Raw genomic sequence first — 14,073 nt, forward strand, 5'->3', positions numbered from 1 at the left:
ATTTCTACTTCTTTTAAAATATTTGCCAGATCAAATTTGTTTCTTTTAAATCTATACATAAATATTAATATAAATAGGCCTATACAGTTTGACACAGGAAACATTAAATTATTGCTTTGTGCTGCTCTTTATTTTTAAAGGTTTTATGATCTTTGTCAGTTTCTGTATGATCACTGTCAGTATTTACACACACACACACACACACACACACACAGAGAGAGATGGTCACGTCTCTGATGTCACAAAAACTTGTAATGCATTCGTTTTTTAAAACATTAACTTTACATTTATTTATTTTTAGAACAATTTCAGAAGGTATTTGATTTAATATTGCTCTAATGACAACAAGTTTATTGTATATGATTCCTTGCTTTTTTCTGCAGGTACTAAACACTCTTTGTTTTCCCCTCATCTGCAAATGACAACGGACTTTTGCCAAAAACACACCCTCAAGTAATGTTGCTATGTACGACTCGCGCTGTCACAAGCCGCGTTTCCATTACCCTTTAAATTGCGCAAACTGAAATTGTGAATTGAAAATACGCTCAATGGAAACACGTCAATTTCGCAAAAACTCCCATTTATCGCAAAAAAGTTTTTACGCTCGCATGAGGTGGTTTTTCAGGCAATTCATAAAAATAAATATTTTGCAAAACTGCAATGGAAACAGTTTTTGTGCATTTACAGTCACCTGATTTAGAAGGCGTGGTGTGTTTGGACAGAATATGAGACGGAGTTCTTTATTAAATTCATAAAAGACAAGAATTACAGGAATACTGGATTCTAAACCTCAAAGAAATGCCACAATCCAGACCTCGGAGCAGAAATGAGTGAGAAACACCTCATACACAGTATAAGGGTCTTTTCTTGCCATTAATGCTTGGATAACACGCCTGCGTCTCTTTCCATTAATAATAATAATAATGTCTAGTGCAGTGGCTGTTATACTGTATAGGCCTATATAAACCTACCAACGTCCGTTGGCATGATTTTTGGAATGACTTATCGCGAGATGAAACAAAATGACGATTTCGTCGCAGAACATTGGTTAATGGAAACGCTGTCATTCCGTAATAGTTTTTTATCGATATCTGTAATGGAAACGCGCCTACAGTTGTGTCAGAGAATGTCTAATATGGCGAGAAGTTTCACTCTCACTACACTTCCGGCTTCTGAACTGGTTGCAGTTCCACTCTGATTCCATATGAGGGCGCTCACAGGACGAGTGCAGAATGAATGGAGGTCAATGGCGGTATACCCCTCAAAATCCACTTTTCTCAGGATATAATTTTTTGTCTAGTAATTTTAATGTTGTATTCGAAAGGAGATGCAAAGAAATTACACATTGCTGGGTGTTAGATTTTTTAGAGTCACTTATTTGCTTTAAAAAAGTCAATGTCAAAGTCAAAATGTCAATGACGTCAGAATGCTGACGTCATTAGCAGAATGCTAGCGTGTTATGGGCAACAACAACTCAACCTGTAAGAAATCAAAACGACATAAGTACTCGTTCATTCAACTTTCGACCTAAAACCCATGTTGAACTTGCAAAATCTACAATCAGATCTGAGATTTCTCAACGGCAATCGGGTGAAAGAGACAAATTTAGCCGTCTAGCCCCATAGACTCCCATTCATTTTGCACTCATGGCGAGCGCCCCCAGTGGAACTCTGGTGGTACTACAACCAAAATTCGGTACAATAGGGCTTAATAGGGAGTGGACAGGCTCTCCGTAGACGGGCTCTGGTTGTGTTCTGTTTAGTTTGTTTTCATTGGACTTGTCTACCTGTCATCACGTCACGTGTCATTCATCTACATTCATCTGAGCGCTATTACTTACTAATTTGTTAATCAGAGTTTCTTGTTAGTAAATAGTAGTTACTAGAATGTTAATAATTCGTTACTCGTTTGTTCCTGTGTAATTATTCATTAATGAAGGATGTAATGCCGCTTTGACTGTCGGGAAGAAGTCTGCTGCAGAGTCCGCATAAGTGCGGGATCGGCAAAAGTGTGCATCAAGGGCGCATATCGACCGCAAAGGGGATGCTCGGAAGCACCCTTCTGAGGCCTAAAATGACAAATGGGACACCCTACGGTCTCACGGACTTAACGGCCACGCGCACGCGGCAGCCATTGTAAGTGCACAAGGCCGAAAGTGCATATGAAGTGTGCCATTTGGGACAGGGCCAGTATTTAAGTTCCTTCAGTTCAGTCAGTCTTTGTCGTGTGATTATCCTGCCTGAACCCGTTGGAATTTCTATTTAGTAAAAGTTTGTGTTGGAGCCTTTTTGCCTTTGCCTTCTTCTGCCTGCACCACACCATCTCACACAGTGAAAATACATCGCGGAACAAAGCAGTTACTTTTAGTATGAAACAGCTCAGCTTTTCTTTTCTTTTTTTATTAAGAAATTCAAAACAATAAATACACTGACCGTTTTGTGACTTTACTGTGAATAGCCTCAGTTCAAGTAGCATGTGAACTGATCGATCATCTCTTTTAGTTACAGCACATGAATGTGAATCAGAGGGCATGTTGTTTAAGTGTGATGTTAAAAACCATGGGAGAATTAAGAGAAACTTTATTTTTATAACTGTTTTTAAGTATAATTCTGTTAACTGTCAAATCGCCTGTCAATCAAACTTCGGCGAAACTCTAAAACCAAATATTACAATGCTAAAATTAAACATTACAAAGATTATTTGTGTTGGTAACAAACATTCCAGCCCGGAAACGCTCATTTCAAAGTAAAATAACTGGCTGTAATTTTTTCAGAGAAACGAGTATGTGAACTTAGCATTTTTCCTCAATATATGCAAACATATTATGGTATTTTTATGCTTTAGTAGAGTGAAAAAGTTACATACAGCACCTTTAAGTGTGGTATGTTTTTTTCTTTATAAACCACTTTCTTAATAAACTGTTCACAATAATAATTGAGGTCTTTTTCTTTATAAACCACTTTCTTTTTCACAGGACAATTACATATTTTATTGCATAATTCACAGGACAACTGCATATTTTACACAACACTATATTTCACTTAAATCCTGTACTAGAGTGCTGCTTGTAAGTGTGACTGAATTGTTAACTTGTGTTTATTTCCTATTGTCTTTTATAATGGCTATTGTTGTTCATTTAAATATTGTTGTTCAATAAATATTATATTATATAAATCATATGCTGTTTTTGGTATTAAGAAAGCATCGTGATATGAACTTTTTGGACTATTTTTAATGTGATTATTTGCAAGACAAAAAGTTTAAAGATGTAGAACAACTAACACTTTGTGGCAAACAAGATAAAAAAATTTCCCTATACAAGTGAGGTTTTTACATGTTACTGTTGTCAATAAATGTTCATTTTATCTGCATATCAATTCAAGCTCAGTGCTTTAATGTTACATTTCCAATAAACAAACATATGCTATTATTAGTAACTATTAAATGCACTTATTAATGCAAAACAATAGTAAATTTATGATTTAATAAACTTTGATAAATTTCCCCTCAGCGCCATCAAATCAGCTGCTGGCACCACCATCTGTAGAACTGAGTGGCACCAGTGCTACTGCTCTCAGATTTGAGTCTGGAGTCTTGTGCTGAAAATACTCTTTGTTTTATGTCAAAAGATTTTGTTCTTACCTAATTTAGTATACCGAAGTCTTCAGATCTCCTGTAAATTTTCACTTAAAGCTCATTTCATTGGTGTCAACAGACTGAGGTATTTGTTGGTGCTTTCAATAGTTTTTCTTTCCATTTTTTTATTTTTGCAAGAATTTACATTATTTATATTATGTTGTCAATTAGTATAAAAACAAACTTTGTAACTTATGTATTTTGATTTTGTCAGATCATCTCCTCCCACTGCATTTCATCATCAGTGAAGCTCCTCCCACATCAGTCACATCATCAGTGAAGCTCCTCTCAAAGCAATTCTCCAGTAAATGCTGTAAATTCCCATCAGCTACAAGTGAAGATGAGCACAATGCATCAGGAAGAGCTGAAATCTGTAAAGACTGAGTTTATTAAAGAGGACAGTGAGAACATGAGTGATCCAGAACCCTGCAGAATGAAACACACTGAAGATCCTGAAGAACAAAGAGGTTGGTGTTTATTCTTCATTCATTCATGATGCTGAAGAACATTCATGTTAGAAACATTCAAGCACTTCATCACTTTTTTTTTGTGGATTTTATGGTAACACTTTATAACACTGTTTCTTATTATTTTTTGTATTATTTTTCTTTATTCATTTTCATAATAATTTCATAATGTGTTTTGTGAAGTCAGACTATGTTTGTTCATGTGTGCTGATGAGAGCTGGGATGAGCTATATTTTGCTTAGAGGTATGTGTGCAATGTAACACGATCACTGAGCAGAGATGTTCACTGATGATGATCCTTCAGTTGGTGTGTTCTTTACAAGGAAAGGAATGTTTTTAGCACTAATGTATACACTGAGGGAGAGTGGATTGTACCACGTGTAAGCATGAGGTATATATTCCATTTTTAAACATAAACAAAATGTTTCGCTACCTTACAAGGAAGTTTAAGTCTCTCTGTGATGTATAAGCTCAATCTTACTGTACCACCACAGAGAAACATAAAGGCATGATGGGGTGAGAGGAAGGAGAAACCCAGAGAAACCATTTACAGCTGGCATGATGGGGTGAGAAGATAAGAGAAATGGGGAACAGAGAAATCTGGAATGAAGACCTCCTCTCATATAGCCTTATTCTTATATGCCGGTTTCTCTCTGTCTGACACACGTATAAATAATCAATTTCTTGGCTAAAGTAACTGGTGTAGTTACGTGATTAAACAATAATAGGGGGAAGCAGGATTTTCAAATCTACAATGTAATATAATTGTATTATTGTGTTAAGTAACAGTTAGTTAATCAATAACTAATGAATTATCATACCGCCTGAAGAACTATTAATTATCTACTAATTAAGGTTCAAGAAAAATAACTAATGAACAGTAATACGAAACTAGATTGAGTTGTGAACTTCCTTATTTACTAATGTTATCAATAGAAGTAGTATTATGAAAAAGTATTATGGCCCTATTCCTAGTTGATTTAGTTATTGTTTTCTTGAATGTGGGTGTGAGTGTTGGACATCTATCATGAGGAGCATTAAAAAGTGAGGTGTACAGAGTAAAGCCGCCCTGGCAGTCACAGGGGAAGAGGAGGGCTGCATTTGCGTTCTTTCTTGCAGTGAAATTCACTTGATCTTGTGTTTCTTGAACGGCCCTTAATAATTATAACGTTTCAGTAGTTTTTAACATACTTAAATATCAATCTAAATGTTGGTGTCAAAATATGGCAGTATTGTGTGTATTTTAATGTTCATTTCATGTTAGATAATTGTGTCATTGATCAAACATATTTAATAGTTCTCACTACAGAAACATGGAAGTTTTGCCTATAATGTTTTTTTTTTTTAAAATAAGTGGAAGATCAGTGTACCTCATTCATGGAAAGTTTCAGGGATGTACAATTAATTTATAAAAAGACGTCAATTATTGTAATATTTTATAGCACTTGTCAATCTCCATTCACTCCATATTTCTCTAAATTATTTTGCTAATTTAGAAAATTTGAAAATGAAAGTTTTTCTTTCATTTCAGACCTGATGGAAAAGAACGAGGAGAGTGAAGAACTGAGTGAAGTGAAGGAGGAGAGTGAAGAACTGAGTGAAGTGAAGGAGGAGAGTGAAGAACTGAGTGAAGTGAAGGAGGAGAGTGAAGAACTGAGAGAAGTGAAGGAGGAGAGTGAAGAACTGAGTGAAGTGAAGGAGGAGAGTGAAGAACTGAGGGAAGTGGAGGAGAAACATCATGTCAAACCTGGAGAAAAACCTTTAAATCGCTCAAATACTAAGAATAATAAGAAAAGAAAAGACACAAAATCTTCAACCTGCACTCAGTGTGGAAAGAGTTACACAACCAAACATAATCATGAGATTCACATGAGAGTTCACACTGAAGAGAAGCCGTTCACATGCCATCAATCTGGGAAGAGTTTCAGTCAATTATCATCCTTTAAAGGTCACATGAGGATCCACACCAGAGAGAAGCTGTTCCCATGTGATCAATGTGGGAAGAGTTTCACATACAAACAAAGACTTGAGCATCACATGAGAGTTCATACTGGAGAGAAGCCGTTCACATGTGATCAGTGCAGCAAAACATTTCCCTTGGCATCAGTCCTAAAGAGACACCTGACAGTTCATATGAAGGAGAAGCCACATTCATGCTCTGTATGTGGAAAGAGTTTTTCAGTGCTGCAAAGTTTACAAACACATCAGAAAATACATACTGGTTTGAGAGAGTACATGTGCTTTGAGTGTAAGAAGACTTTTATTACAGTTGACCAGTTAAAACAACACCAGAGGATCCACACTGGAGAAAAACCTTACAAGTGTTCACACTGTGACAAGAGATTCAATCAGTCATCAAATCTGATAAAACATGAGAGGATCCACACTGGAGAAAAGACTTTCATGTGTGATCCGTGTGAAAAGAGATTCTCAAACAAACTAAGTCTTGAGCGTCACATGAGAATTCACACTGGAGAGAGACCTTTCACATGTGATCAGTGTGGGAATAGTTTCACACAAAAACCAAGTCTTGAGCTTCACATGAGAGTTCATACTGGAGAGAAGCCATTCATGTGTGATCAGTGTGAAAAGAGATTCTCTCGGAGACAAAATCTTAATGCTCACATGAGGATCCACACCGGAGAGAAGCCGTACACATGTGATCATTGTGGCAAAACATTTCTTTGGGCATCAGCCCTGAAGTCACACCTGATGGTTCATACGAAGGAGAAGCCACATTCATGTTCTGTGTGTGGAAAGAGTTTCTCACTGCAGCAAACTTTACAAACACATCAGAAAATTCATACCAGTGTGAGAGAGTACATGTGCTTTGAGTGTGAGAAGACTTTTACTACATCAAAAAGTTTAAAACAACACGAGAGAATTCACACTGGAGAAAAACCTTACAAGTGTTCAGACTGTGACAAGAGATTCAGTCTGTCATCAAATCTGATAAAACATGAGAGGATCCACACCAGAGAGAAGCCGCACACGTGTGATCAGTGTGGAAAGAGTTTCTCTTTTAAAAGTCACCTGAAGATACACATGAAGATCCATACAGTGGAGAAACCAATTAGTTTCCTAACAGCCATAAGTGACAGGACAGATTGTAGGGGTGGGCGTTTTGACGATTTTATATTGTGATCTTGAAGACGAACTACTTTTCAGTTGAATAATTGAGATCGTGATCTTTTATGTCTATGTTATAACTACAGCAATGACTTTCTACTAGATGATTGTGATGACTGGCTAAATTATATCATGTGTCTCTATCATATGTCTTTTCATTCATGTTGACGTATTTGAGAAACAATTCAATGCTAGCCAGCAAAAGAGCTGTGAAAGGAATTGAATTTTAGTAATGATAACGTGATAAAATGCGGATGAAACTGCAGAATCCAGTCATAAAAACAAAATTTAATGTATAACCAGGAATGTCACGGAATCTATCAAATTTTTTGAAGAATAAATCAAAAGTATAGTATAGACTCCAATTAAATCAGATCACGATATAGACTAGTGTCTATAAATATTAAACCACAAAAGACTGGTAAATATAAATCCTGCATGTTCTGCGTGTTTTGTTTACCACACAAACACACACACTGAAGCACTCGTGAAGTCTGAGAGCACTGTTCAAGTCTAAAAACTCCCTATAGCACTTGTAAAAATAACTATAATTATACTAAATAATTATACTAAATAATTAACTCCTGTTCACACCAACACGCATGATTGGAATGAAAATTAAGTGAGATTTGTCAGTTAAAGGATTAGTTCACTTTAAAATGAAAAAGCCCATGATTTATTCACCCTCAAGCCGTCCTAGGTGTATATGACTTTCTTCTTTCAGACGAATACAATCAGAGTTATATCAATAAATGTTCTGGCTCTTCCAAGCCTAATGTTGGCAGTGCATTGCAACCAACAGATTGAAGCTCAACAATGTCACAGAATCTATAACATTTTTGAAGAATAAACTTGAATTGTAATGACTATTATAACTATTATACACAGTAAAATCCCTGGTGTTAAATTAACACCGCTCAGTGTTTATATTGGAACCACCAGCAGGGTGTTAAAAGTAACACTGAGTTAATGAGGTAATTAGGTTATTAATTGAGTGATGATTGAGCATTGAAGACACCTGATGATAACAAGCAGAATCACTGAAGAAAAGAGAAACACAAGAAGTACAAATGACTTCCGAAGATGAAATCCACAGAAGATAAAAGACGACATTAAATCTGTGAAGATCTCAGCAGAGGAGGATTAAACAATACCACAAACAGCATTACCAGCTTCACTTATTGTCAACTAGTTATAGAGAATGAACAGAGTTTTAGATGTTTATGTTTTATTGGAAATAATAGGTTTTATTATTATTATTATTATTATTATTATTTATTAATAGTTTTTTTTTTTTTTTTTTTATAATTTCTTACCACAGGTCAAACATTCTGAATTGTGATTTTTAAAATACTCTGTGGAGCAAATTATTTTAGACACATACAGACATCAAGAATTAGCATATGCATTTCAGCAATGGTGACATACATCATGAAGCAATGCATGCTGGGAGCCACCATATTATAAAACTAATGGCTCCCAGAATGCATCGCAGCATGAAGCATGTCACCATTGTTGTGATTCATAAGCTGAATCTGTGTGTGTGTGTGTGTGTGTGTGTGTGTGTGTGTGTGTGTGTGTGTGTGTGTTACAAATACCATAACTAACATAAAAAAAATATATATAAAGAGTCAAACCACCCATCTGAAGGAAACACTGATCACCATAATGGTAACCAGACATTTTCAATAAAACATCAACATCTAAAACCCTGTTCATTCTCAAAAAGAACTTCTGTAGATGAAATGACAGAAATAAGGTCAAACTGGTTTGTAATAAGAGAGATTTCATGTCTTTTCAGTTGATTTCATCTAAGGCTGTGTCTTGAAGTCAGTTGTAGTTCTTTGCTTTCTCTTTCCTTCAGTGATTTTGCTTGTTATCATTAGGTGTCTTCAATCATCGCACAATCATCACTCAATTAATCACTTAATTATCTCATTAACTCTAACACTGCTTCAGTGTTACTTTTAACACCCTGCAGGTGGTTCCCATATGAACACCGAGCAGTGTTGATTTAACTTGATTTTTGATTGTTGATTTTACTGTGTAGCATGTATGCATATCGTGACCTTCCTAAAATAACTGGCTAAGTCATTTTTTTTTTTTTTTGCATAAGTCATCTCCTCATGATGCTGGCCACCTCTGGTAGTTGAACAGATCATGCAATTCTACCCCTGTAGTATAATGGTCTATGTCAAGAGTGTGACCGTTTTATTTTGCCTAAGTTAAAAGAGAATGAGACTTAAGCAATTTTACAAGCTTTTCAAGATGGCAGCTGCATCAAGAAGAAAAAAAATCTACTCAACCTCTGATGTTTTTCCATGATTCAGGTTTTCTGACAAACCTGAAAAAAGGACTTGGGCAATTATTTTAGGAAGGTGACGATATGATATGATGCCGATATTATGGAATTTAATTAATAAAGACAAAATAAATAATTTAATTATAAATATTGTTATATTGTATGCTGTTTAATTATTAAAACATGAAGTGTTGTCAACTGCTCTGTGCCTAATGATGATGATATAATGCTTTTTAATGAATGATGGTAAACAAATGCATATATATATATTTTTTTTTTTATTAAATATGTGTTCAATTTATAAAAAGTTTTGATTAATCTTAAATACAATTTTGTATTTTGTATTGTATTTAAATGTATTTTTTTGCACCCTGTGACAAGTTGTCATGATTCATGTCTGTGTTCCCCTGTCTTGTACCATGTTAGCAGTTCCCTGTTATGTTGATTAGTCTCCCCAGGTGTTTCTTATTAGCCACGCCCCCTTGTTATCTTGTTTAGCTTGTTTGCCTTTGTATTTAATCCTCTGTGCTTCAGTTGTTGTTGGTCTGTCATTGTAGCTGTTTGCTTGTTGCTATTTCATGTTCTTGTCCTGAGTTCCGTCGTTTGCCCTGGATTACCTGTTTGTTTTATTAAAGTAGTGCTTGCATCGTTACAGTATTCAACTGTTATCTATTACATTCATTAGAGCACCAAAGGAAACAACAGAAAGAAAAAAAGGGAAAAAAACTACAGTGGAAAACTTATAAAAAATTCTAAACAGAAAAGGATTAAAAAAATCTATCTCACGACCAATTTGTACGAATTCGTACGAATGATAAAAAGGTGGCGAATTTGTACGATTTGTCTAAACCCACGTGATGGGGGTCAGGGGTAAGTCATTCGTATGAATTCATACGAATTGGGCAATTCGTAAAATATGTACGATTTTGCTAATTCGTACGAGTGAGGTCGTATGAATTCGTACGAATTAGCCACCTCGTAGAATTTGTACGTTTTCCCGTGAGATCAGGTTGGTTATTATTGGTCCATTTCTGTTTGTGGTATTTTCCAACAAAATGTTTTTACCATATTTGATTTTGTGAATTTAAATATTAGATATTCAATATCAATCCAAAACAATATACATTCATAAAATAAATGTTTCTTCTAGAAACAAACTTTGATGCATTATTTTTAGGTTGTCATTGTAAAGCTTCTTTAAAACAATCTGTATTGTAAAAAGCGCTATATAAATAGAGGTGACTTGACTTGGGAAACTCCAGAGCTCTTTCCATTCAATCTGATTATACATGGAGTCCCAAAAACGTTTGCATTTAGGCAATAATGTAGTTGTATATAGTTTTTTAATACAAAAGTTTTTAATTTGTTATCTATATTTAACTGATTAGTATAGAAAGAGATATACTGATAAGTTGAATAAGTATATAAATATTGAATTTATTGAATAAATAACTAGTAATGGCATCAAATACTAATAATAATACATTTTATTTGTATTGCACTTTACATTACAGCAATCTAAAAGTGCTACAGAGTATATAGTAATACCACTGATCTATATAGAATGACTGGATAGCTCATGACGTCATAAACAGTGAAGCCACCACGCCGCCATATTGGTATTCCCTAGTGAGCTAATGCGTTCTATTGAATCAATCGGAAATTTTATGTTTCCACTGTGAAAACATTGCCTAACGAGACACCATTTTTAAATCTAAAGTCTCCCAGTACATTTTTACAACACAAACACCCTAAGCCTTTAAATGGGTATTTGTTTAAAGTCGGAAATTGTTCCTGCTTATTAAAAATTGCTTTGATAATGGGTAGAGGAGCTTGGAGAGTGTCTGTCTAGGCTAACAGCAGGTGGCAGTAATGAAGAGTTTTTTGTTTTGTTATTTGCCCTTTGACTGAAGAAGAAGAAGAAGCTTAGCTCCTCGTTAAAAAATGCGTTTAAAATATAATAGGTCTATTTAATAAAAGACTAAAACGGCAATTTCTTTGCAAAAGGGATAAAATACTCGTACAGTGTTCTGTACGAGAACACTAGTCGGCCTTCACTGAGAAGAGCTATCTTCACAGGTGAGAAAAACAGTTTGATACTATTAATTAAATAGTGGATGCTATCAATGCTATCAATAGTATCAATGCAGTTTGATACTATTAATTAAATAGTGAATGATATCCGCAAAAGCGGATTATTTGCTTTTGTGGTGCTAATTGTTGGGCCGAGAAAGCAACTGTGAATTAACTATATAAACCAGGGTAGATTCAGGACAGAGCCAGGACAAGGGGTCAGTCTGTGGAAATGGTCAGAATGTTGTTTCAGTTTACCATTTAAGTCAAGGGATAACTATTTTCGATTCTGAAATAATTTTTCATTTTTACCTTCACATAAATCTGTATTTTATTGTTTTTTTTTTGTTTTTTAATACGCATTCGCATTCACCCTTCCTGTGCCCACCTGTAATTTATTTGATGGGACCTCTTTAGGCTGTTTCTGGTCAATGCATTAATAGGTCATAATTCATGATTATAAATGTTTTATTATTTAAAACATACAGTACAGTGCACAGGAAAGACTATCAAACATGTTGGGGTACTTTACAGCTCAAAACTATGCATCATTAGCCTTAATACACTAAAAAAAACAAGGATGCAGTATAATAATCTATGTACCAGCAAAGAGGAAGCAGCTATGGCCAGAACTAGATATCACTATTATGAATTCGGAAACAAAACAAGTAATCTCTTGGCATGGCAAATTAAAAAGGAAACATCTGATAAATTTATACACTCAATATTAACCGAGGACAGCAGACTCCTTGATAATTCACCATCCATTAATGCAGAATTCAAACAATTTTACGAAAATTTATATAAAACTGGGCAGGATGCTGATAATATTGGAGCAAAAAGGTTCATGGATGGAATAACCCTTCCCAAATTACAAGATGAGGACAGAGATCTGCTAGATGCAGATATATCAGAAATGTAGGTATTCAAAGCCATTAATTCTTTACAAAATAACAAGACTCCCGGGCCAGACGGCTTCCCTGTCGAGTATTATAAGGCCTTTTCAAAAAAATTATTAACTCCACTCGCGAACATGATTACAGAAGCTCTAGAAAATAAAAAATGACCAGACTCATTGGAAATTGCAACAATCACACTGCTTCCAAAACCGGGGAAGGACAAACAGAAATGTGACTCATACAGACCCCTCAGCCTCTTAAATGCTGATTTTAAGATATTATCCAAACTAATTGCTCTAAGACTGGAAGATGTTATTCCAAAGATAATTCAGGCTGACCAAACAGGCTTCGTTAAAAACAGATACGGAGCAGACAATGTGCGGCGACTGCTACACATACTGAACACTGCTCAAAAAATCAAAATCCTATGCTAATAATGTCTATGGATGCAAACAAAGCATTTGACAGGATTGAACCAAGCTTTTTATTTCGGACTCTAGAGGCTATGGGCTTTGGAGAGAAATTCACTCAATATGTTAAAACACTTTTTAATGCCCCCAAAGCCAATATTTTAACAAATGACATTCTGTCTAACACTTTCTCACTACCCAGAGGGTGCAGGCAAGGCTGTCCAAGCTCCCCCCTGCTCTTTGCACTCGCAATCGAACCATTAGCCATCGCCATACGCTGTAACACCTCCATAGCAGGAATTAAATTTGGCACAAATGAACATAAACTTTCTCTGTATGCAGATGATCTCTTATTATATATAACTGATCCACAAGCATCAGTCCTTCCTCTATTGAAATGCCTCAAAGAATATAGTGCAGTCTCAGGATATACATTAAATTACAGTACAAGTGAGATTTTACCACTCAATATACAGGACAATAATATTAGAGCACTCACTGGCCCATTAAAATGGTGCAGCATCGGTTTCAAATATTTGGGTATACAAATTGGTAAATCAAATGAGCATGTATTTAAAAAGAACTATATAAAGCTATTGGAACAAACTAATTTAACCTTCAAAGATGGATTGATCTTCCACTGTCTCTCATAGGAAGAATTAATACTATTAAAATGAGCATTTTACCCAAGTTTACTTACCTATTTCAATGTCTTCCGATTAATGTTCCCAAAAGTTTTTTCAAAGAACTTAACAAAATTTTAACTCCTTTTATATGGCAAAGAAAAAAACCCAGGGTCAAACTCATCTCTATACAGGCTCCATATTCAAGGGGAGGACTCAACTTACCAAATTTTAGGAATTATTACCTTGCTTCTCAGTACAGATCGATTTGGATCTGGCTGCATGCAGAGAACAGTGAAGTTAGATGGGTCCCAATAGAACAACATGATATGAAATCTATGGCTTTAAAGGATATTCCATTCATAGGCACAAAAAAATGTTTAACTGCACTCACAAATAACTCAGTAATAATGAATACATTTGCTGCTTGGCAAGAATCTCATTTACTTCTCGACACAAATATTTATTTTCTTAGAAGAGCACCTTTGTGGGGTAATCCCAACCTCTCACACCACATAGCTGACTCAGTGTTGC

The 14,073-nt window shown here is 35.2% G+C and overlaps 2 protein-coding genes across 3 annotated transcripts in view; one reads left to right on the forward strand and one right to left on the reverse strand.

Moving 5' to 3' along the window:
• LOC311292401 (uncharacterized protein) overlaps positions 1-14,073 on the reverse strand; it is a 379,414-nt gene that overhangs the window by 300,684 nt on the left and 64,657 nt on the right. The window lies entirely within an intron of this gene.
• LOC311292111 (uncharacterized protein) overlaps positions 3,738-14,073 on the forward strand; it is a 50,855-nt gene continuing 40,519 nt past the window's right edge. Inside the window, exons 1-2 of one of the 2 annotated variants that reach the window (XM_084411622.1) lie at positions 3,738-4,103; positions 5,635-7,343. In XM_084411622.1, coding sequence (XP_084267748.1) covers positions 3,977-4,103; positions 5,635-7,247 — 1,740 coding nt within the window. In that variant the 5' untranslated portion in view covers positions 3,738-3,976 and the 3' untranslated portion in view covers positions 7,248-7,343. Of the gene's footprint in view, positions 4,104-5,634; positions 7,344-14,073 lie in introns of those variants that run through there. The other variant, XM_084411623.1, reaches the window with a different exon arrangement.

The sequence above is a fragment of the Rutilus rutilus genome, assembly GCF_951802725.1.
Source record: "Rutilus rutilus genome assembly, chromosome: 1".
NCBI classification, from domain to species: Eukaryota; Metazoa; Chordata; class Actinopteri; order Cypriniformes; family Leuciscidae; genus Rutilus; species Rutilus rutilus.